The sequence below is a fragment of the Epinephelus lanceolatus genome, chromosome 18 (assembly GCF_041903045.1).
Source record: "Epinephelus lanceolatus isolate andai-2023 chromosome 18, ASM4190304v1, whole genome shotgun sequence".
In the NCBI taxonomy this organism is placed as follows: Eukaryota; Metazoa; Chordata; class Actinopteri; order Perciformes; family Serranidae; genus Epinephelus; species Epinephelus lanceolatus.
In genome coordinates, this window is record NC_135751.1 from 38,599,725 (window position 1) to 38,625,564 (window position 25,840).

At 39.8% G+C, this 25,840-nt stretch overlaps 1 protein-coding gene and 1 non-coding gene across 2 annotated transcripts; both read left to right on the forward strand.

Annotated features, from left to right (window-relative positions):
- Positions 1-4,801: 4,801 nt before the first annotated feature.
- Positions 4,802-25,161, forward strand: kri1 (KRI1 homolog). The gene is made up of 18 exons (XM_033643939.2): positions 4,802-4,985; positions 5,123-5,193; positions 5,288-5,390; positions 5,472-5,571; positions 8,828-8,882; positions 8,979-9,028; positions 9,108-9,213; positions 9,519-9,596; positions 9,675-9,784; positions 9,880-10,108; positions 10,247-10,417; positions 15,879-15,954; positions 16,131-16,249; positions 16,373-16,535; positions 17,745-17,875; positions 22,935-22,999; positions 23,093-23,188; positions 23,279-25,161. The coding sequence occupies exons 1-18, from the start codon at positions 4,910-4,912 to the stop codon at positions 23,787-23,789; spliced, it is 2,310 nt and encodes a 769-aa protein (XP_033499830.2). The 5' UTR covers positions 4,802-4,909; the 3' UTR covers positions 23,790-25,161.
- LOC117269102 (Z30 small nucleolar RNA) lies at positions 18,355-18,454 on the forward strand. Its single transcript, XR_004502695.1, has one exon. It is a non-coding gene; the product is annotated as a Z30 small nucleolar RNA (small nucleolar RNA).
- Positions 25,162-25,840: the final 679 nt, after the last annotated feature.

Below are 25,840 nucleotides of genomic sequence, written 5' to 3' on the forward strand. Positions count from 1 at the left end.
TTCAACTGTTTATCCATTAGCCACTTTTAGCAAACTGTTTCAACTGATTATCTGCTAGCTACTTTCAGCTAACCTTTTCAACTGTTATATTAGCCACTTTTTGATATCTATTTCAACTGTTCATCCTTTAGCCACGATAGCTAATGATTTCAACTGTTTATCCATTAGCTACTTTTAGCTAACTATTTCCTATGCTTTTTATCTATTACTTAAAAAAAAAAAACATTTTAAACTAATTTTCATACATGCAGCTATGGGCATTCACTAAAGGTCAGCATCACATCAATTTGAAATCCTATTTAGCTGAGTATATTCCTCCTCAACCTAAATATGTAGATATATATTTTTAATCAAGTTACAATTGCTATTTTTTTTTGTTTGTTTGTTTGTTTTGTTGGTTGAGTTTAATTGAGTTCATTAGCTGAGCTACAATCTGTCCAAATACTGTGGCTCCTGCAGCAGTACCTTATGGCTGGGAATCACTGCCTTAAAATAGTTTGCATGTGTAACTGAATGTTTATTTGGACTCTTTGTCTTATAAGAATTTCAATTTAGCAGAACTCATGTAAAGTGAAAACACACTATAAGTCATGGTTGTGATTTATTTTTCAATTGTTTCGAAATGTCTTTGCAAAACTATTTGTGTATTAGTGGCATTGTTTTTCCCTTTATTACAGGGTGTAAAGCCACGTCTACCTTTCCCTGTCTGTGTTGTTATCATGTGTTTGAAATGCTGCTTAACATGTGTGGCGGATGAGTTTTGAATGATGTACAGCAGCATGTGTCCACTGTTTTCCATCCAGCAGCTGTGGTATGCGGACATGGCAGAAAACGTGAAGTGGGGTTCACTTTTTTTTTTACGTCTCTCTGTCTTCTTCCAGGAGGGCTGGCTGTGTTTTGTAGTTCTTTGGAACCCCAGACCTTCTTCCTAGAAAGTCTGGCTGTCTCAGTGAAATTCAAAACCCCTGTTTCTTAGAAATCCTCCAGCAGTGTGAGACCACAGAAAGGAAAAGTAACAACAGTGTGAGTGTGGGGAAAGTCTGTATTGTATTTATGCACATAAAATAGATAACACATGGATGGGAGCTGGAGCATATTATACACATATTGTACACTCTAAATATGGTCATTTATGAACAACCTTCATAGTTTGGTAATATTTATTTATTTTTTACATGATGAGACCGAGCACTGTCAACTTGGGTAACATACTAAATTGTCAGGGGATGTGTAGTATGTTGAACTGATTTGTGTTTGTACACGGGCAAGCAGTTTTCCATGACTCCAGGCACAGCTTGGTAGACATGTTCATGAGCAGTTTGTTATGTGTTTATTGATGTTTTCCTTAAAAACAAGGACTTTAATTTGCACTTTGAAAGATTTAATGAGTTTCAAGTTATCATACATGAAGATTAAATCACTTGTGTGTTACAGTCTCGTGGCCATACCTTCCATGAGCAATGTTTTGCAGCTGTCTGAGAGGAGAGGGGGGAAAAACGGCTTCGTGAGCCTGCTGCCAATCTGTGGTCAAACCCATCATTATATATGTCACGTGTAAAATTCAAGGCTGAGGAAGAGAGGAAGTGTTTAAGTGATAACCCAAACAGGTGAAAGATGCAGTGACATGTTCGTAGACATGTGGGTAAACACGCAGATATGAAAACACACAGTTTATGCCAACTCTCAAATCTCCCTCTGACAAAATACACTGTATATGACTATTACGACATCCATGCCTAGTGTGAATCCTTCCCGATTCATGGCTGATTTTCAACTTCTCATTGTCCAAACAGTTATAAAGATTCCTGGGGAACAATTTGTTTTCACAGACCACAGAAAACGTCTGTTTTTCTAAGAAAAGTTTTGTCTGAATCTGACATCATTAATCATTAATATAACCACAGAGGTCATGCGCGGCGGACTGGATGATTCCAGTAGGTCCCACAGATGAATGGAATAAATACTACGGGAGTCATGTTTTCCACTCACTGCATGTGTTTTTCAGATTGAAAGAAAGACATAAAATCCACTTCACTGAAGACAGTTTTTTCTGCGGTGATTTACTTTTATACTTCTGACTCCACTTCATCCATAAAGCTAATATAGTATTTCTTCTTTGTTCACATGTTGGTGTAGATTAAACATGCCATTTGTACAATCACACAAATTCATAATGGTAATATTTCTGAGCAGGTTCCAGTAAGTTCCACCTGATGTTCGATCTGCCAAAGTGTGATGATACGACATCAATGCTCACCTGATACTACATAAACAAAACCAGCCAGTCGGACCGTCACTGACCTTTGCTCAGACTGTGTTTGGATGTATACCACTCCTATTTGGGAGGCACACACTCCTCACCAGACAACAGCTTGACCAATGGTGCTACTAATGATATTTGATTAAAGTTGTTGATAGAGGAGTTATAATGTTTTATAGGTAAATTCCCAGTATCCACCCACTCTTAAAGGAACATATCCTCTTAAAGTTTGTCTCCTCAGAAAATCCTCTAGTTTTAACAGTTTGTTTGTTCATAATTTGGGGGTAATTTATGCATTTATTATATATGAAATGAAAAGAGAGACAGGAAATGACATGCACAGAAAAAAACGAATAACAAAATGTATTTAATGACTGATTAAATTGGCTTTTTATTCAGATTTGAATTTTCCTAATTTGTCCAAAACTCTATGAAACTATGTTGTATTGAATGGCTCTGTCGTTACTTTGGAAAATTTGATTTTAATATATAAAATTAAGATTTGCATCTATGATCACGTAATGATATTTAACTCCAGTAACTATATGACTCCTTTTGTATTTAGTGCTGTGTATTGGTGTTGAGAGCCTGCTCTCACTCCGAAGCCGTCAAAATCCGACGCTTGGGCAGTGACTTGCGACGTCAGAAAGCAACGAAAAGGTGGCTACTCTTCAGTGGGATATTTATTTTAATTTAGCACGTAAACTTTGCAGGGTTGGTGGTGAAAGCAAATGAATCTGTCCACACACTATTAAATCATCTATTTTCCTCCGAGACTCAGTGCTAGTCACTGCTACTTAAGTTCAACAAAGGCAAAAAAAAAAGGCACCAGTCTGTAGACATACGACGCACATCACAGTTGATGAAATGTTAAAAAATGTTTTAATTCAATATACAGGCTGCACATCTTTACAGTTGTAGAATGCAATTATCACTTTAGACCTACAACAATGACAAATGTTTAAAATTAACAGTTACTTGTTTCCATATAATTTGTGTCAAAACCAGAGGGAGCCATTGGAGAGGGTATATAGTCTACTTAACTTAGACCGGTTGTCCTCATTCGTGGACCGGTTTTTGGTGCCATCTAGTGGCAGTAAGAGCACAATACACTAATCCATGTAAAAACAAGATGGCAGCCATCTCCGCCAAGTCAGTCTGCAGTTGACCCTGACACAAAAGAGGACAAAACATTTATGGTTGAAACTTGATTATTTCTGATTAATAATGTTTGCAGTTTGATATGACAACAAATTTGACAAATTTTAGCGACAGTAACAAGAAAAGACGCTGTTAATTAGGAAGTAGGCCTACTTGCTTGAAGACACTGTGACCTTATTATCGTCTCATTTGAGGACATTGGAACTGTATTGTCATCTCGTTTGAGGACATTGGACCTTCACTGACATCTTATTTGAGGATATTGGGACTTAATTATTGTTGACAATGTTTAGTGTTTTTATACTTATTGGGTCCTAGGGTACTGATGGCAAATAGCTAGGAGAAATTAAAAATGCATACCAAACAAAAGCTCAGGTCTCAGGAGGATATGGCGAGGAAATTAAGTAGTGAGTTTTACTTAATTATAAAAAGTGTAAAAGAAAGTTAGAAAACAAAATGTTCTGAATGTTAGTGAAATAAATCATTTTCTCTATAAATTAAGAAAATTAACAACATATTTTAGAGATTTGCTTCAGTCTGTCAAGGTAAAAAGAAAATAAATAAAGAAAATAAATAAAATAATGATCAAAATAATTCAAATATTATAAATGATTAAAATAAATAAAATATTAGAAATAATCAGTTATAGTAACTGTAATTAAAAATTAAAAATAAGCAAAATAACAATTAAAATAAATGAAATATTATACATACTTAAAATAATAAATAAAATAATGAAACATATTATAAATAAAATATTATAAATAATTAGTTATAATTAATATAATTAAAATATTAAAAATAAATAAAATAAGTAAAATAAATGAAATATTATACATACTTAAAATAATAAGTAAAATAAATGAAATATTATACATACTTAAAATAATAAATAAAATAATGAAACATATTATAAATGAAATATTGTAAATAATTAAAGTAATAATTAATATAACTAAAATATTAAAAATAAGTAAAATAAATAAAATATGAATACTTAAAATGATAAATAAAATAATCAAAGATTTTAAAAATGAAATATTATAAATAATTTAAGTGATAATTAATATAATTAAAATATTAAAAATGAATAAAATAAGTAAAATAAATAAAATATAAATACTTAAAATGATAAATAAAATAATGAAAGATTCTAAAAATGGAATATTATAAATAATTTAAGTGAGAACTAATATAATTAAAATATTAAAAATAAATAAAATATTATAAATACTTAAAATGATAAATAAGATAATTAAAATATCATAAATAATCAAAATATAAAGTGGTGAACAATGTCAATCAAAATTTGATTAGAGGAAATTAGTATTAGCGCGCCCCCTGGTGGACAGTGTACGTCATCTATGACGTGAGGACCGGAAACTACGTAGTTCAGCTTTCCACACGCGCATGCCTTAGCGGGGATGACTTCCCTTTAACAGCGTGTAGTTTTAACTGTATCATAAAGCTGTTTTCTTTATTAAAACCATGTCGGAGTTAAAAATAAACTCCCAGTTCGCTCAGAAATACGAGAAATACCGACAGAAGGAAGAACTACAGAGACGTGAGTGTCACAGCTAGCTAACCACGGCTAACAGGCTAACAACACAACGTGGGGACGTGTAGCTAGCTCTGAGTTGTGTTCTGCGATGTTGTGATATTTGTGGGTTTAATATGTGTGTGTTGTGTGTTGTTGTGCAGTGAAGGACAAATACGGAGATCGAGGAGATGAGACTGAGTCGTCCGAGTCCAGCTCTGATGACAGTGAAGTGGTTAGCATCGCTGCTTCTTTCATATCTCAACAAGTGTCCAAGCAACGTTTAAAGTGCATCATGTTTCCTGACTGAGTTTTATTTCCCCTCTCAGGAGCTGGACCCTGAAACTGAGAGGGATTTTTACAGGACATTGTCACTGCTGAAGAAGAAAGACCCAAAGATCTATCAGACAGATGCTAAGTTCTTCTCAGAAGGTGAGTGTTGTGGACTACAATCATTGGTGTTGCGTTCAAGGTTTCAAGGACATCTTTAAGATACACATCATTTTATTTCAGGTGCATCCATCAGTGATGAGAAGCCGTCAACCTCGAAGACAGCAGTGAAGCCCATGTACCTGAAGGACTATGAACGTAAAGTGATACTGGAGAGGGAGGGGTGAGTGACCTGCTGATGTGCCATCATTTGTTTTCAAGTCTTTTTCTGACACACACATATACCATCAACCTGCTCTACAGTCACATTTCTGGCCCCATTCTTCTTGACTAATTTACCTGAAGTGACGCTTAATTCGAAGTTAAAACTTAGACTAGTTCACTAGTTTTTAATTGAGAAAACATTCAGAATTAAGCAAAATTAAATGTAAATGTTTAAATATTGTTTGAAAAAACTCTGCATGTATTATACAGTGTTCCTACGGTCATGGAAAACCTGGAAAAGTCATGGAGTTTTGAAGTAACAGTATCCAAGCCTGGAAAAGTCATGGAATTTTGTTGTGTATAATGAATGTGTCACACTAATTCTCAGTAGATAACCCTCCTAGTAAGGTACGAAAACTGCAAATTTATTTTCTGAGGGTGACGGCATGACGTTGCTCTAATATCCGTGGATGTGTGACAGAGTTATATTAACCATTGCATACGCATATTTATTTTCAGCTTGCATTCTGTCTCTCCCTTAATGTATGCTTACTAGCAGGACTAACAGGCTTGTTCAAGCAGCCCTCAGTCCGCACAGGAAGTCACCAAAACTCTCTCATCCCATTAAAACAGTCCAGTGTTAATATACAGTAGACTCTGTATAGTTTATGATGAATGTATTCAGTCTGTGACGACTAAACTTCACCATCAGTCACACAACATGTTGAAATTCAACAAAATTTAAAAGTCTAAGAGGCCGTTTACACGTGGCCGGCTATTTTCATAAACGGACATTTCACCCTCTCCGTTTTCAAAAAGATCTTCGTTTACACTTACACGTGTTTATATACATAAGAGCATGCCAAACCTGTAGGTGGCAGTGTAACGAGAAGCTCAAGCCTTCAAAGTATTCATTGTCACCATAGCAACATAGGTCGCACTTTTGACACAGGCGCAAGTTCTGGCGCATACTGTGATGTCGGCTGCCTATAACTCAGTTTATCTCCGTTTATCTCAGTTTACATGCAAACGCACAACTGGAGTTTTCCAAAAATCTCCACTCTGGCCGGAGTTTTTAGAAAGACTCGTTTTCAAAGGAGAAATCTCCGTTTGCGTGTAAACGAAGGGCACAAACGAAGGAAGATGTCTCCGTTTATCAAAATCACTGTGTACGTGTAAACGGCCTCTCAAACGTCATCTTGTTGAGTCGAAATCTAAACCAATCAGCTGTTAGATCAGATCAGAGCCAGGCATTTCCCATCATGCTCTGGGTCTTGCAGTTGGTGGAGAGCAGCTGCAGCGTCTGGCTCTAAAAACTGCGGGCACCTCGCTTTCATGAGATTTTCACTTTCCACTTTTGGAGTTGGACACAAAACTAGGGGTGTCCCCGACTAAGAATTTTCATAGTCGAATCTGATTTGACAGATTTTTCCTTTAGCCGACTAATGCCTGATTTATGGTCCTGCGTTAAATCAACGACGTCGCTACATCGTAGGGTACGTGGCTACGCAGGAGGCTCGCCATAGCCCCCGGTGTAGCATGACGTGCACTTCCCCAAAAATGTAACTACATGTTGAGGCGACGCAGACCCAGCGCAGACCGAGAGGGCTGTGATTGGTTTGCTTGGTAGCAACGCATTTCGGGTTCCGTATTTCCAGATTGCACCATCCCTGCCATCTTTAAACATCTTCTGTTGCAGTATTAAGGCCCATTTATGCTCAATGTTTAATACGGATATGGACGGAGCCATCTGTCCGTGCTCCGCGTTCATTTCTCTGTGGCCGGAAAAGCCGAAAGCTAAACAAAGAATCAACTAGAGACAACGATAACCATTCAGGAAAGGAACGCAGCCTCCTACCGCTCTGGCGGTGAATTGCACTGCGACGAAATGGAGTGACGGAGAAGTTCGAAGGGTTCACGACGGCGTCACGGCAACGACTTAGGTAGATCGTAGGTACGCCACAGGACCATAAATCAGGCTTAATCGTCGAATCATGTTTTTTTCCCCCTCATTGATGAATGAGCTCATTTGCGTCAGTTTCTGCTCCAGAGAAAAGAGCTAAAATACCCAAATAAACAAATTTAATTTTTCAGTTGGTATTATAAGATGATAAATTATAACTAGTCCATACCCAGGGATGTGTTATGTATAGAGGAATAAGAAATAGGTCAAAGCAATGAGGAGGAAAACGGATGATGACAGACGGACGGAGGGACAGAGGTTTCTCCATTTAATAGTAGGATAAACATCCAAAAACATCATCAAAAGGTTTAGAAACAGTTTTCCTTCTTTCTGACTTCAAGTTACTTCATTAATCAACTCAGGTTCATACAAGTTCATCCACACGGACCGCGGGTCACCGCTCTCAATCGTTTGGCCACGTCGGACAAAAAGTAGCCAAATAAATAATCAGAGTTCATCAAGAAAACAATCAGCGGTGAAATTCGTTTCAAGACACTTCAGGTAAACGAATAATCCTTCAAAAAGGTTTGATTTGAGAGCACATACCTCCTCTGAAGTGTTTGTTTATGCGCTCCGCCACTGTAAATCACCGTAGGCCTCGATGCTGCTCTGATGGTCCTGCAGCGCACCCACTCACCTCCGCTTATTTGGATCGAGCAACTGGGTGATTTATTCAAGCGTAGTAATGATTATGCCTACTGATTAAACACACGCGTCATTTTCAATTTTTTATTAACAGAAATTAGGCTGCTGTTTGTATCAAAATAGGCTATATATCATGAATTACTAGAAAACAAATACATTCTATGTCAAATCAAGATGTTCAGCAGCAGTGAGCACCCCCATATAGTCAGAATGGTACGGTCTTGTTTCATAACCACATTTTGCGACGATTCGACGGCGACACTGGCAGTCGAATCAGACTTCTCCAAATCGAATCACTGAATCATCGACTATTCGGGGTCACCCCTACACAAAACTAACTGACATGCATTGTGCAGCGATTGCTGATGATCAAATCTGCGCAGGCCTGGCTCATCTCGAATGAGCCTAATGTTTGAATAGAGTTTGAGTCCGATATGTTTGAGAAGCGCTGAAGAAAAACAATATTACAGGTCCTTGAAAAGTTGAAATTTTGTCCATGAAAATGTGTGAGAGGCTGAACAACAACAACGGGCTCAGGCTGTTAATCTCGTCACTGTCGGCCAGTCTGTTCATATCAAAACCTTTTATTAAACAAGTGTTGAACCTGTTGCAGATTCATTATTTCTCTATTATTTACCTAATCTCTGATTTTGTTTTTACTTTACAGTAAATACGAGGATGACGATGACAGTGATGACGAGGAAGCCGTCAGGAGAATAGAGGTAGACCCTGATATGAAATAATGTTGCTCCCTCAGGAATACAGATGTTCTTAATGGTGACAGATGTTTTATTAACTGTTGATGTTTTCTTCCAAAGAGAGCTGCCTCTCCGAGCTACATTCAAGAGCAGCGGGAGCTGAAGGAAAGGTGAGACTCAAACAGTCTGCAGATGTCTGGCAGAATAATTCTTAACAGACTATAAAGGGAAACTAAAACTTCTCCTCAGCTTCCGTAAGTTCGTCCAGGACAGCGATGAAGACGACGATGACGACGGTGAGGGAGAAGTAGTGTCTGAGCTGCTGACCAGGAGGGTGAAGACACAGGAGGAGAAGGTCAGAGGCTGTTATCAGTTACTAGGGCTGCACCTAAGGATTCATTTTTATTGATTCATCTGACTTTCCTTTTTTTAATCTAAAAATTAATTTACCAATTGTTCATTTTTTTATTCCTCAGTCAATATAACAATTAATTTACTTTTTGAAATAATATTTAAATGTTTATTCAGTCATATTTTCTTAATAAGAAATGAAGGCAAAAAGAAACAAAGCAATGAGAGCTGCACATTTTAACATTTGTCTGATTTACAAAAGCATCAAAAAAGGTCAGGATGAACTCCTGCACTCCTGTGTGTCTGCAGGATAAAGAGGAGGCGGACTATGTGGAGTGGCTGAAAGGCCAGGCTGACCTCGAGGGTCCGGAGGAGGTGAAGGACATGGTGAGTGTGTGTGAAGTATGATGATGGTACAAACATTTTGAGGTTTGCTCAGTGATGACACTGGTTTGTGTTGAACAGAAATATTTAAGGGACTACTGGAACGACCCGCAGCTGGATGAGAAGGAGTGTTTCCTGAGAGACTACGTCCTCAACAAGGGCTACCTCGATGAGGACGACAATGACGACCGGTACGTTGCTGCCTGTGTGGATCTCAGTTTTGTTTTCCTAGTGAGCTGTGAGGTGGCGGTGACATAAAACATTCAAACTCACGTGATGTGTTCAGGATCCCAACCTACGATGAGGTGGTCCAGGATGACGTGGAGGATTCTGAAGAGGAAGGGGAGACTTTCTTGGAGAGGCAGGAGGACTTTGAGAGAAGCTACAACTTCCGCTTTGAAGAGCCTGACGCTCAGCAGATCAAGACGTATCCCCGCAACATCGCCACGTCTGTACGCTCCAAAGACGACCGCAGGAAACGCAAAAGGGAGGAAGTGAAAGAAAGGAAGCAAAAGGTGTGTTTCACATTAAAGAAAATTTAGTGTAAACCTTTTTTTCTCTCTGCTGCCGTGTATTAAATCACAATATGTCCTCATTCATTAGCTAAAATAAACCTGCATTTCCTTTGCTTCCTTTCCCAACGACTCTTCCAGGAGAAAGAGCAGAAGCGAGAGCAGCTGAAGCAGCTCAAGAACTTGAAGAGAGGTGAGATCATGGAGAAGCTGAAGACGCTTCAGGAGCTGACCGGCAACGAGCAGCTCGCCTTCAGCCAGACTGACCTGGACGGAGAATTTGATCCACAAAAACACGACCAGCTCATGCAGGTGAGCGGAAACACAAACCGCCACAATAACATGGATACATAAAAAGTTTTTTAGAGCTCCAGACTACAGCCTCTTCCACACATGCACTGCAACCCTGAACTTCTCTAGACTGTAGGAGCTGTATGTGAGAACACAAATGTGTTGATTATGTTTCTATCATTAGATTGGTGCAAAACTGGAAGAAAACAAACAATAAAGGGTAAAAAAGAGGTCGTTTACATGAAGAGGGCAACGTAAATATCTAACTGGACAGATTCAGGAACTTCTGTTGGAAGGGGTGAACGCTGAAATTCAAGGAACAGCAAGAGACCAAAGAGACCAGTCTGCGAGAACGCATCTAAATGACAATATGAGGGGTGTTCCAGGTAGGAGGTTCAACAAACTCTGAGTCTAATCCTGAACTCTGAGTTGACTTACCTGAGCTGGGAAACTCTGAGTATCCGGTTCCAGAACAGCTGATTTGAATTAGTTCAGTCAACTCTGAGTAGGTACACCTTGAGTTAAGCACGTGCACAACCACAATAAAAAGCCATCATCAGCGGAGCCCCGATACCTCGAGTCACCATGGCAACCGGAGAGAAAAAGCTTCAACTTATTTTACACCTGTGGAATTGGAGGTGCTCATGAATGCCTACAGAGAATATGAGCGTATATTTCGTTAAAAAAAAAAAAAATAACACCGTTAAAGTTGCCAAGGAGAGAGAAGTGGCGTGTGAAATTTAGCAAGCAGAATCTTCTTTGACGCGATATTGGTGGCTTAGTGCGTAGAGCAGGCGTCCCATATATATGGCTTTTACTGCAGGTTTCAACTCAACAGGTTCGACTCCAGCCTGTGGCACCTTGCTGCATGTCACTCCCTTTGTCTCTCTCCCCCTTTCACGCTTAACTGTCCTGTCAGTTTAAGGCAAAATCCTTGCTAATTTCTGCAGCTATTTTAAGCACCTATAGATGGTTGATGACTTATTTGAAATTTGAATCTCACTCTGAACTGACATCAAAACTTGAGAGCCGTGCCATTAATTTACATTTAACCACACTTAATTAAAATCGTAGCATACAGGTGAAAAAGTGGTGGAGTGGTTTTGAATAAAATCTGATTTTCATGTGGGTGCAATCTCACAGGGGGAAAACGCACTTGAAAGCAGCTTAATATGAAAAATAAAAACATCATTCAAACAGGTAAGGCATATGTGACTTGGCCATGACTGTACCTTTCTTTAGTTTTATTCATATTTGATTTATTAAACAAAGTATCTTAAATAGCCTGTCATTCAGTGGCTATGTCATTATGTACTGTAGGCCACCATTGTCATATCAAAAGCTACCGTTCACAAAAAAACGTAGCGTGATTAGGGTTGGGATTTTAACGATTCAGATTCTTTACCGATTCCTTCTTAATGGTCTGATTCCTTACCGATTCCTCTTACAGATTCCTACATTATATTCATTATACTTGCTATACTTAAACAAGTATATAATAAACACAAATGCAATCATACAAATACTAAAACTTTATTCTAACTGTTGCACAGTACAATTAGATGAAAATACACATTTGTGTGCGGTGTGTATTTCAGATTTAGAGCTTGTATCATCTCCCTGAGAATATATAACAACAAAAACTAATTCTCTGATTTCTACAGTAACACTATTACCTCAAATTAACCACAGCAATGTAATAAAAAATACTTATATGCATTCATGCTTGGGCACTGTTATTTACATGACAACACCTGAACAGAACACACACACACATTGGCTGTTTGTTTCTATCGCTCCCCTTGCTGGAAGCCTCGGACCTCCCGCCACCCGCTCCCGTCTCAAACACGGAGGTCTCCCTCTCGCTGAGCACCCACGGCGCACGCCCGGCCTGTTAAATAGCCTGTAACCATGACAACTGTGTGACACAAACTCAGTGCTTTAGTGATTAGATAATGTCGGGCTCGGTCGGGTTCAGACAGAAATATGCGGCCCGTGCCGCACTCTAATGGAAATGCGCTTGATTTATTTATTTTTTTTTTACAATCTAGGAACCGTTTGCAGGAACCGTTACGCCAAATGTGATGGAACCGGTTCCGGAACTGGAACTTTGGACCCGGTTCCAAAAAAGAACCAGATCCGGATCCCAACCCTAAGCGCGATGCACATTTGCTCTGATGAGAGCGCACGTCTGTGGTGTGTCAGATTTGATATGTGTGGCTGGTAAATGATTGAGTAATGAAAAAACACAACCGTTCAAACAGATATTCATTGGGGAAAGACAGCACACCTAACGGGGGCCTGAAGATCCTCTCCCAGCGTAAGGCATTGTGAATTCTGCCTCGATATGGATCGGATTTCCCACATACGGACAACCCATGTGTGTCTGCCAGCTTGCTTCACGCTCGGCAGTAGCGAGGAGACAGAAAACCTGCCTGTGAGCAGGTTAGGTTCACAGAGTCAGTTGGCATGGTGATTGACTCAGAGTTTGACTTACCTCTCTTTCTGGAACTGAAAACCCAGAGTTTCCCTCATTTCAGGGTTAACATACTCAGAGTTTTCACTAAACCCGCTTTCTGGAATATCCCTCAGTTCTCTCTCTTACCTCCCTTGATTTGTTTGTGTTTGTATGGGCCGTGTGGATGTGGCCATGTAAACTCCGCTCTCACCGCCTCATCAGTGAAATTTAGCGGCGATCAGCTGGCTCTGATATCTGTGAAATTGTGTGCAGACTCCACATCCTTGGTGCATTGGCATGCTCAAGGTGCAGACCCTCTGATTCTGATATCAGCGGTGTATACGTCACCACGACCACTTGGATCATACAAACGCAAACAAAGCGAGAGATTGATGAAACAGGGAACTGGGGCCTGTATCACGAAGCGAGATCAACCTTTCCTGGGTTACCCAGACCTATCCTGGGTTGACTAACCCTAACAATAGCAATCAGGATAATCGGTATCACGACGCTGGATATCAACTCGGTAACTCAACCCAGGGTTGCTTTATCAAGAGCCATGAACGCGCACGCAGCGAACCAATCACAATCATGAGAGAAGCGCAGCGTCACTGAGCGCCGTATGTGAGGGAAAAAAAAGTATTTCTTGTGAGGATCAGAGATTAATTCTACTAAAATATGAGGAGGAGGAAAGCAACATTAGAGAAAAGGCCAACACCGTGGCAGCTGCAGGAGGAGGAAACATGCGTGGCAACGCATAACGGGATGAATAATGTTTAGCTTTAGTTTAGATTAGTTTATTTGCACATGATGTTAAAAACAGACAGTATAAAATTTACAAGATTAAAAAAAGAAAAGTGCCGGAGAGGTCAGAAGCCACTAAAAGCTTATCAAAGAAATTCCCCTGTGAAAACATCAATGAAATCACATAATAGAGAAGAAAAAAAAACGTGTCAGGAAAGAAGAAATAGAGGAGGAGAGAGGGAAAAATCAAGACAAAACAAGGTAGCAAACAAAATGATGTGTAGGTTAAATGACTCATCACTGGTTCAAGTAGCTACAGTACCTGTACCTGTACATCTGACACTGATCACACCCTTGAATCCCATGAAATCAATGCTGCGCAGATGAATTGCGTGTATTACAATTATCGTCTAACATCATTGCGTCTGATAAATTGGTCTTTTTGTCATTACGTTATATATGCTACAATAAAGCTTAAAGCTGACGCCACAATTAAATCATATCAACACCAAACTGATAGTCTGAATAAAATCATCCTGATATTGAGCTGTGTTAGAAATTAACAGCTGCGCAAAAATATACTTAGTCTCCCTCTTTAAAAAACAAAAAGGAAAATCCCTCAAACACCATGAAGTGTAGACATGATAGGCTACTTTCCACATTTCCAGCAGCAAAGCTGTCAGTTAGGCCCATTATCTTTAACAGGGATCATTTCCTCCAACAAAACAAAACGTTGGCACTAATTAATGGTGCTATTAAGTGTCTGCAAATGATCAGTTTCTTTCTTATGAAGGGGTGGGATGAAAGTTCGACTTCTTTCCATTCCTTTTTGAACACTCTTTTCATTGTTTGTTATTGTTGCTTTCTTTTCTTTTTTAATGTTCAAAATAAACTTTCAAATCAAAATCAATCAAATGAATTAAACTTCCCGTCATGACTGGGCTGCATTTCTGTCAGCAGAGTCATTTTTTTCCGAACAGCTGATTGGCCAGTGGGTGGTGCTTTTTATAGGATCAGATTCAACCCTGAACTTACCCTGCTCCGGAGCAGGACAGACGTTCAGAGTAAGTTACCATGGTGATCTACCCCGATAAGAACTGAACCGGCTTTGTGAGACCGAAAACCCAGGGTTAACCCTGAAGTTACCTCGCTGAGACATTAACCCTGCTTCGTGATACAGGCCCCTGATGAATGCCTTTTAGGCTTTCATGAAATGTTGCGATCATTACTGTTTATGCAGGCAGTTATTTATGTATATTTATTACCTATAACTAGAGAAGCTACCGTGGCGTCTGCCCTGCACCCCGACATTGTTGTTAGTTCTGTCAGCTGACTGTAATGTGGTTGCTGCTGCTGGCTGACAGATCACACTCAGTTTAAACAGCTTATCGACCCTCACTGTTGCATGTTACACGGTACGGACCCACAGACAGACCTGCTAAATGTTAGAAGCACTGATGCAACCAAGGAAAGTGTCTAGTCAAGCTGTAAGGGTTTGAGGGGGCGTTGACGTCTATTTTCAAGTCAAGAGCTCAGTTTTCTGATTATTCCAACACCACCTGAATGTGCTGTGAAGTCTGAATTAGAGCTACCTTGTCCCAGCTCACTCAGGTGTGTTGAGTTTAACTCGTTACGCTGCTCAGGAACAGACCCAGCTGACACAGGTGGACTGTGTTTGGCTAATTAGACCTATCCTCAGAGAAGTCAGAGGCCGTTTACACGTACACAGTGATTTTGATAAACGGAGACATCTTCCTTCATTTGTGCCCTTTGTTTACAAGCAAACGGAGATTTCTCCTTTGAAAACGAGTCTTTCTAAAAACTCCGGCCAGAGTGGAGATTTTGGAAAACTCCGGTTGCGCGTTTGCATGTAAACTGAGATAAACAGAGATAAATGGAGTTATAGGCAGCCGACGTCACAGTATGCGCCAGAACTTGCGCCTGTGTAAAAAGTGCGACCTATGTTGCTATGGTGACAATGGATACATGGAAGGCTTGAGCTTCTCGTTACACTGCCACCTACAGGTTTGGCATGCTCTTGTGTATATATACACACGGGTAAGTGTAAACAAAGATCTTTTTGAAAACGGAGACGGTGAAATGTCCGTTTATGAAAATAGGCGTCTCAGTTTAGGGTTTAAACCAGACAACATTTCTGTTGGCTGATGAAGACACAACTACCACTGCTCTTTACCAAGAAAACACACTGATGGCTTCTTTTTCTAGATACATTTGAACTCATCAGGGACATTTGCTTTAATTTGTCCTTCCTGTTTGCAGAAATTCTTTGGAGATGAATATTACGGAGAAGAAGAAGAGGAGAAACCTCAGTTTAAGGATGATGATGAATTTGAGGGTAAGACTCTGTTTGCCTCTTGTTAGCTGATGTGAAGTTTAGTCTTAAAGTCATGTAGAGAAGTTTCATAGGATTTAAATACTTTTTCATTGCTTAGTGTGTTTGAACACAGTTAATTGCATTGAGGTATCAGACAGTGTGAAGATGTAACCCATGGCTTCTTGTGTGTGCAACAGAGCACTGGAACTGGGACACGTGGACAGGAGAGGATCGAGATGAGGACTATGGTGAAGAGGAGTATGATGAAGAGGAGAATGACGCCTCTGGGCCCCACTGTGATGATGAAAACTTCATTGTGAGTCGTTTTATTTTTACTGAGTGATGGTGACAGCGTGTTGGTTACCTCTGAGATCAGCTGTACAACGTTTTTTTGTTCTGATAAAAAGAAACTCGCTCATCAAATGTTGTTTTGGAACAGATGGATGCAGACTACGACCCGACCCAGCACGCCGCCTCCAAGAAGAAGAAGATAAAAGAGAGGAAGAAGATGAAGAAAGAGGATCTGCCGCAAATGGGCAAAAGGAGAAAAAAGTCTCACTTTGCTGAAGTCATCACCAAACACAAGCCTGTGTTTGATCCACGTAAGTGTTGGTCAGAGTTGGTTTAATATCACATCAGTATCTAACATCAAACCAGTGTGACAGACACCTGAGCAGTGTTAATTTTAGTTAGGTTTAGTCTTTGTCCTGAGATGAAAATGCTTATTAGTTTTAGATTAATTTTAGTTGATGAAAGCTCAAAACATTTTAGTCATTATGTTTTTTATGTTTTTTTATCTTTAAACTAATCCAGTGAGGCTAATTCATGTCAGGAATTAGAATCAAGGTGACAGGTTGTATGAAAATTTCATTTAGACAATTTTCTAAAACTACAAATAATTTGTGCACACTTCCAAACTGTCATTTCTCCAGCAGTGTGTGACAGGTTTAAGGGCTGATTTACGAGTACACACTTACTGATCATCATTTGAAAAGCTCAACATCTCTCTATTTATGCTCTCAACAAATAAGTAATGTGAGCCAACTAGGATTTGTCCCCAGGTTCATTGTAAACTCTGACTTATCCATGTGACTGTTACGAAGCAGAAACATAACGTCTTTCTTCATGTGCAACATGTTAGCTTTTAACTTTCATCTCTGTCAGAGAAAACTGATCTGAGTTCAGACTGTTTACTTACAGCACAGCTACACTCACAGATAACTGAGCTACACTCACAGATAACTGAGCCATCAACCCAGAAACCTTCTACAGTCCGGACTGAGTGGAGTCCGACGGCCGCTGGCTGCGAGCGGAGCTAGCTGCTAACAGCTGCCGCTGCAACTAACAAACTCCACAAATCCATTCAGCAGCTCTGCCATCCACAGTCAGACACACGCGGCTGATTGTTTACTGCTGAATTACAGCTCACAACTCGCACTAACAGCTGATGCTGCTCCAGTGTGACTGTTTCTGCTGGCTACTGACTATTTACTGGAGTTTACCAGCCTGTGGCTCCTGTGGGATTTGAAGATAAATACAAGCACGGCCGCTCTCGACTTTCAATGTCTTATAGTCCATCATTGACATTTCATCACGACTCATCTTAGTTTCTTTAATAAAGATCTGATTTTAGCTCGTCATCCTCTCGTTTTCGTCATGGAAAAAGGCCATTGACGAAAAATTTTCATCATAGTTTCCGTCAGTGAAATTAACACTGAACCCTGGTGTCAGTGAACCACCTGCCACTGAAACATAACTATCACAGGTCCTCCTCTGAACAGTTATCTAACTGTGGACTGTTTGTGTTCCAGAGGAGAAATCCTTCGAGCAGTACCTGGATGAATACTACAAGCTGGACTACGAGGACATCATCGACGACCTCCCCTGCAGGTTCCGCTACAGGCAGGTCCTCGCCAATGACTTCGGCCTGACCACTGATGAGGTGAGAACAGCAGCGCTTCACCACCTCTGGGTTACTGACCATTCACTAAGCTCCGCCTCCTGTAGTTACTGTTCCTCTCAAGCTCCTGTTGTCACACAGCACAGAATACAGTTTACAGTGATTTGCCATCAAAAACTGTTGGTAATGAATAAAAAGCCGATTTCATTTAGACAGAAGCAGCTTCTTATTGCCAGCTGATGTGACGACCTCCATTTAATCAGCTGTATTTAGATAATGAAGCAAACTGTAGCTCATCCCAAACAATACCTTTCGGACTCTTTAAATTCAGAATATCTCTGATTACAGCCTCATACACATCACTTCAACAAGGAGAAATCCAGAGCTGCTTACAGCTGCTGAGCCATGATTGGACAGTAGCTTTTCAGGGGCGCGCTCGAGAGAATGGTCCGTCTAATATCGTTAAAACAAGATGTGAACAGCAGATATAAAGAATGCTGACTGGATGTTGGTCGGTGATGCTGCAGTGATGAGACGTGAGGTGACTGATCTGGTATTGCTCTTCCTCCGGGCAGAGCTCTGACCAGGGAATGATCTCAACTTAATCTTCTCTCTGAGCAGAACCACACAGCAGCAAATATTTAACTCCTAAAGACCTTTACACACCGGGCGGCGTGTTGAATAAATGTCACAGAAATCCAAAATACTGGCCTGCAAATATTTCACATAAAACTATCAGTGTTTCCCTACCATTATATTCATATTTTATACAAGACAACAGCTTTCATTAAAGATCAGTCAGATATAGTCAGGGCTTCACATCTGTACATGGGTCAGTGACAAATAAGGGTTGGCAGGATGAGCAATCCAGAAATATCTTCAAAAATAGTTTTCAAAGCATGCATCAGATTTGTTAAAATGTACATTCTGTGTTTTTGTTGGTTTTATGTCATTTGAAATGACATTTGCACCATTTTTTTATGAAAAGTAAGACTGAATGCTCCTGAAAATGTCAAATGGTGTAACCACGAAAGAATGATAAATATTAAATATTTTATCCACCTACAGTAGATTTAAGTGTATTTAGAAAAAAATCTTTATTTCAAAAGCATTGAAATAAGATTTTTGGAGTATTTCTATATATTTAAATGTTAATGCATTTTGGCAATACTGAGCAGGACATTTCTTAAACACCCCTTTTTTTCTAAATAACGCGTGACAAATTATGTAAAATTTGTTAAAAAAAAAAGTGTTGCACTGCAGAAGTAGATTACATTTATTCCACATTTTACTCCACATTTATTTTCCTGTATAATATTTTTTAGGAAAAAATACCAGTTACACCAAATGACACTGGGTTGTGTCAATTGGTGTAACTGGTATTTTTCATAAAAATATGATACACTGCCTGACCATGTTCCTTCTACAGTCAAACACCATTGTTTGGTGAAGGAACTGACAGAGAAAATCAAATGACAGTCAACAAGGTTAAGTGAACTTGGTTTTTTCATGTTATTTCAGTTCAGAAAAAAGAACATCTGACAGCAGTGAGCTAATTTCTTCTACTGTAAATTCTTTGCTAACAGCAATCATTTAATTTTAAAATTTAACTCATGTTTTGTGTTTTAAATTCTGATAAGGGAAAAAGTGACCTGACGACAACAACAGCTTGTAAGGACGCAGTTGGCCCTTGCTGCAGCATTAGCATTCATTTGCATTAGCACTCTATGACGAGCCACTTTTTCCTTGTTAGGATCTGGCACCTAATGGGGAAAATTGATTTTATTTATTTAGTTTGATTACTTTAGTTTTCTATAAATGTATCATATATTGTAATGAAATAGCAGAAATGTAAATAATTGTATTTTACAGACAGAAATTTTAATGTTTGAGTAACATTTCTACTTTAAATGAATTATTGGATTTTTAGGTATTTTAAAGCTACTGTACAAGTTCAAAAGTATTTTTTTTGTAATACATCTTTAATTAGCATCAAACTACTGATATCTAACAAATTACTGTCATAAACTGCTGATATTTGACATAATTGCCTATAACAGAAAGGCTCTTAATAGGAGTCTAATGGTGTAACCAGTTACACCATTAGACATTTCATTTTAAAATCAAATTTGACAGGCATTACCATGGACACCTGTGTAAGCACATGGCCTTAGTCTCAATATTTCAAACATAATTTTTAAAGTAAATGTTCATTTTAATAATTTTTATGAATTGTTTTTCTAGGGTCATGCCATTTGACATGTACACTTACCAAACCTGGCCAGAGTCTAAAAACGTCAATTTATTAGTAATTTTAAGAGATTCTAACCTTGTCATGCAGCAGTTGTGATCATCAGGGGTCCTTCTCTCTAACACCATTTCCTGTCACATGGCCTTCTTTACTATATTAACAAAACGGCCTCTTGAATAGTGGTTACACCACTTGACACTTCATGTAGTTTACTTGACTTTCATGATTCCCCAAATTAAATTTCATATTTAGGACAATTGTATTCCATTACCTTTATTGAATATAAAAAAGTAATAATTTAAAGATCATGCCAAACTAGTTGATATGGTGTTTTATTGAGAATTTTAGTGTTTTTAAGCAAGTTTAATTATTTGGTGCAAGTTTTTATGGTTACACCACTTAGACATTTTTGCCATTATCCTCTAATATATTCTCTCAAAATGTATTAAAAGTAGAAATTTTATACTGGATCCACACAAAATTAAAGTTTGTAAGTTAATCGTACATTTATTTTCAAATTTTAACCCTTTTAAATTTGACTAAACCATATGGACACAAAAAAAGTAGCGTCACTTCATTGACCCACATGTTATTTTAAGAATCCTCACATCTCACTGACCACAAGTCTCTGTGATGCTAAATACTTCAATAATTAAAACAGTCCAATGTTATTATACAGTAGACTACATACAGTTTATGATACAGTTTAAATGGCCAAAAATGTGAATAATTGTGTTGCAGGACGATTAAAGGTGTGCCCCTAAATTTTCTGCTTGTGCTCCTAAAATGTTTCAGTTAGGGGCTGCAGTGCTTCAACTAAAAAAAGTCAGTCTGGGGCCCTGAACTTGCAAGTTAGTGGTTAATTGATCCAAGTCAGTAGGTACACTGAGCCATGTGGGGGTAACTTTACCAGAATACTTCTTAAGCAGAATTAAAACAACAGAATAGAAAGAACTTAATTCATGCCCATTATTCATCAGTTTGTGACATCATCATCACTTCTAGTCATACAGGAGGTGTACAGGAAATGCAAATGTCACAACTGAAAGATGTAGTTTTTATTTAATTCATTTTGTCCAATTACTTTCCAAATTGATTTTGAGTGTCGGGGAAACCGGAGCATCCCGGAGAAAACCCAACCTAACATAGCGCTCAGACGATCAGTCACTGATATGACATAGCTGCGGAAACATCACGGCCACCCCCAGTCTCCCCCCAGGTCGACCTGCTGTGTAAGAGCCACAAAAGCCCAGGTAGCTGTGCTGCACTGCTAATTGTGCTAACAGAGCTAACAGTAGTTAGCAGTGTTGGAGTAACACGTTACAAAAGTAATGCATTCATGTAATATATTACGTTTTAAAAAGTTTTAAAAGTTGTCTAATGTTACCTCCACATTAAATTAAATTTTTTACGGGGTTGTTTCCACGAGTAGAAATGAGGACAGTAAGAGAAATCCATGCTTGACAAATGTGAGTTTTCTTTATGATGATGAATTATCTTTCACCACACCAGAAACTGGTTCATATACGCCTAACACACTCTCCTCTGCTGAGCGTCCGTCAGCGATTATAGTCTCAATATAGAGATTATAATTAACTGGAGACAAAACTTTGTTTTCTACTCCACATATATCATAATGTATGTAATGCCTTCATGTGCATTGCAAAAGCTCAGAAATATCAACTTTGTTGTTGGGGGGAAAAAAATTATGGCACCTTTGTGCCGCATAATATGTGTGCAGATAGTCATGATTAAAAACAACCATTAACAAAAATGTGTCTGTGAATAGAGCTAGGTGTCATTTAGGGCTGGGCAATATGGGCAAGAATTCATAGGCGATATATCCCGGTATTTTATACAGAGTGGGCTACATGTTCAGCTGTTAGCTGATCACGACTAAAGTCTCCTGTTATTTTTTTGCTGCACGTGTTTTTCAACAGCAGGGCAGGTACAAGAAGTTTACCTGTTGGAGGTGAGCTGTTTGCAGAGGTGCAGTAAGAGCCTGTTGTCTGCAGCTCTTCATCAACATCTCACTGTGGCTGTTTCTGCTTCTACTCTTCCTCCCTGCTGCATTATTAGACTGGTCTTTATTGAAGAGAAGCCGCTAATTCAGCGATAACATGTTTAGTTTCCTATAGTCTTCACAATAAAAGCCCCAGTTATTTTGTTATGTAAAGCTTTTATTGTGAAGCACCAAAATGAGAAATGTTGAGTTTTCGAGCAGCGACTTCTTGTACGGCTGATAGCGAACATGAACGGTAAAATAAAGCAGATATCTAAAGTAAAAACAGGACACAGGAGAGAAACTAAACCCCAAACCACAGAGATTCAGTGAGAAGCTACAAAAGCACTGAGATACAGCCTACATACATCCTGTTAACCTGAAATCCTGAGTGCAGAGCTGATCTTCTTCCAGGTGCTGTTTATAAGTGTGTAGACCTATTGTCTGTGGGACACAAGTAAAGATCTGGGTAGCCCTCCACTAACATGATCAACTTCTCCGTATTCATCAGACTGAATATTTACAGAAGAAGGGATGTGATTTATTTTGACAAGGAGTTTCACGTTTGTTTGTTTTTCTGAGACTAATGGACCAGTGAAATCTTGCTGACCAATGACCTCTCTGGTCGACTAATGTTTGGTTGACTGTTAGGGGGCAGCCCTAGAAATGAGGCCCTGAAATCTGTACCAGCTGTACAGGAAGGCACTGGGTTTTGGTACCAAACTTAGGTGCGAATTAATTCGCATGAATAAAAAGCCTCTGGTGTGTAAAGGCTGTAAGAAGTCGACCCCGGTGTTACAGAAGTTTAAAATCGAACCGAGTAAAGACTCTGTTTCTTCTTCCCTCAGATTTTAACGGCTGATGACAAGGAGCTGAACCACTGGTGCTCTCTGAAGAAGACGTGCATGTTCAGGTACAGACTCAGTCCTTCATGTTGAAGTGTCTCACCTGTTCTGTTGTCTGAGGTCGCTTCCTTCACTCAGATCATTTCCTGTTGTTCTCTCAGGTCTGAGAAGGAAGAGATGAGTGATTTGAAGAACTATAAAATCAAGGCCAAGAATGAGAAGAAGAAGAAAGAAGTCTTGAGCTCTGTTTACTCTCAGTGAGTATGACACTAATCACCCGCACCCCTGATAATAAATCCACTGTTAGAGAAACAATATATAACGTTTTTAACTGAATTTATCTGCAGGGAGGACAGAGAGCTGACAGAGGCGAAGACCAAGGTGGGGAAGAAGAGAAGAGATCGTCTGAAGGACGCTGAGAAGCGAGAGGCAGCAGAGGACGGTGACGCCCCCGCCATCATGGACTCTGCAGACGACATGCTCGCCCAGGCTCTCAGAGAGGCAGTGGACGAGGAGGAGGAGGAGGAGGAGGAGGAGATTCTGGTACCCAAGAACAAGAAGATGAAACAGGAAGAAGAGCCACAGGAAGAGGAGCCGCAGACAGAGGTGACCGCTGTGGAAGCAGCAGGTAAAGATGACCAAAGGACTGAGAGGCCCAAATGGTCGAAGAAGAAGCACAAGTCCTCCGGTGGACGCCTCATATCAGGAAGCAGCGGGGTGAAAATAGGCGGGCGTGAGTTCAGTCGACAGAGACTGAAGGCGTATGGCCTGAATCCCAAGAGACTGTTCTTCAGACAGCTCGGCCGACAGAGACGAAAAGAACGGGAGAAGAAAGAGAAGCTGAAGAACAAAGAGTGACGACACCTCAGATTAACTGTCGATGTACGATCCTGTGATTCCTACGGTCCACAAATTAAACACATTTTAAAAACAGTCATTGTTTTATGACCTCAAATTTACAGTTTGATTTGGGGAAAAAAAATAGTGTTTAAAATGGTGGCTACAGATTTTGAGTTAATTTGTTTATACCTACAATTTAGTATACAATTAATTAGATAATGGATTTGGTGAAATTAACATTTCTCTTTCTACATTTGTACTGTGTTTATATTTCATAGAAACTGTAAAGGCCCTGACACACCAAGCCGACAGTCGGCTGTCGACCGAAGTCGGGCTGTCGGTGAGCGTCTGTCGGCCTAGTTTTTGCGGTGTGTCCCGCACCGTCGGCACCTCGGCGTCGGCGGCTTTTCAGCCGATTGAGCATGCTGAATCGGTGGCAGAGCTTGTCAGTGAGAGAGATCACTCTGATTGGCTGTTCAGGTTTTATTTCCTCGCCCCTGTAGCAAGTGAATCTGCCTGTAGTGAAACCAGGGCTAACCGGTGCTTCCTCCTCAGGCTCCACTTCACAAAGCCTGAATAACAAACCAGGGCTCGGTGCTCCGGTTGGATCCAAATGGAGAGCCGGGGCTAGCTCAGAGACTAGCGGAGGCTAACTGACTGTGCTTCCCTCCGGTCATGCTGCGGCTAACGCTCTGCTAGCCGCTCCCAGCTAGCTCTGGTTTGTTATTCAGGTTAAAGTGAGAAGAAGCAGCGGGTTTATTGGGCAGCTGAGTGAAGTGGAGCCTGCGGAGGAAACACCAGGACCGTCTGGATGTAATAGTCCGTGGAGGTGCTGCGGTGCTCGGCTGCACAGATAGGAAACCCCTCGGCTGACAGGATGTACCACTCTCTCACTCCGCTCTCTCTCACGCAGGCGCAGAACATATGTGCTAATAGGCCGTCGGATGTAGTCCGTGTCGTGTGTTCAAATGCAACTGACACAGGGCGACGTGAGGCGACATAGACGACGCAACAGTTGGCTTTCGTCGCCGCTAGTTCTTTGATGTCGGTTTGGTGTGTCCGCACGTTAACAAACATGCAGGTTAAACCTGATGTAGAGTACAAAGACTCCTTACTCTTAAGGCGTCCATTTTCTATCGAGTATTTCCAATTTTAACTGACATCAGAGAGCACACTGGTCCGCCGTGTTCTTCCACAGCAGATTCAAGCATATTTGTGAACCATAAATAAACTATTCCCACGTGGTTTGTACCAGGTCGGTGAGGGTGGTTAACTAGTATGCTTATAATGTGTGGCCTAGATGGAGGCACTCATGTAGATGTGAATCCCAGCACATCATCTCAGTTTCAGAGATATATTAATGACTGAATAAACACTTTAAACACTTGGACCTGTGTGTTGACGCATCACTAAACATTTTACAATTTGCTACCTGGAAGTTCATCCAAAAACTGTCTTGCAAATGTTTTATTTACAGTAGAACTTAAATTAAACGTCATTCATTTTACTGAAACCATGAGCGCCAGAGAAGACCACAGTTCGCTCAGATTTACCAGCATGACGAAGAAACATGACGCCCTTCTTCTGAAGCTGTCATAGAGTCAGAATATGTGTTTGCACCTCGATTACCTGAAGTTATCCATATTCCTTTCATCTGTAAGGGTCCACTGATGAAAAGAATCAAAGGTGTTTTTCATAAAAATTAATCCAAGTTGTGAGTTTTGTTTAAACAGGATAAAGTGGTGGTGTGTCGGTTTGTGTGATCCCTGAGTGCCGTAAAGCGAGTGTCGTAATGTAGCACATAATTTGTGTGTTATTTGAAGCCTAATTTTTATGCAAGTAATATTCACACTGGTTTAAATAAACAGTTTGATTGTATTTGCTGCCTGTCCCAAATATAGGCCTGTTGAGTTCAAGCAAATAATATCCTGGGCTGTTAACAGAAGTTTTACGGTAATACTCCACAGACATTGGATTAATTTACACATTATCATACTGCTCATACTGAAAGCACATTAAAACACCTTTTATTTTTTAAGTAAATACAGTGTTTCAGATTTTCCTTTTGT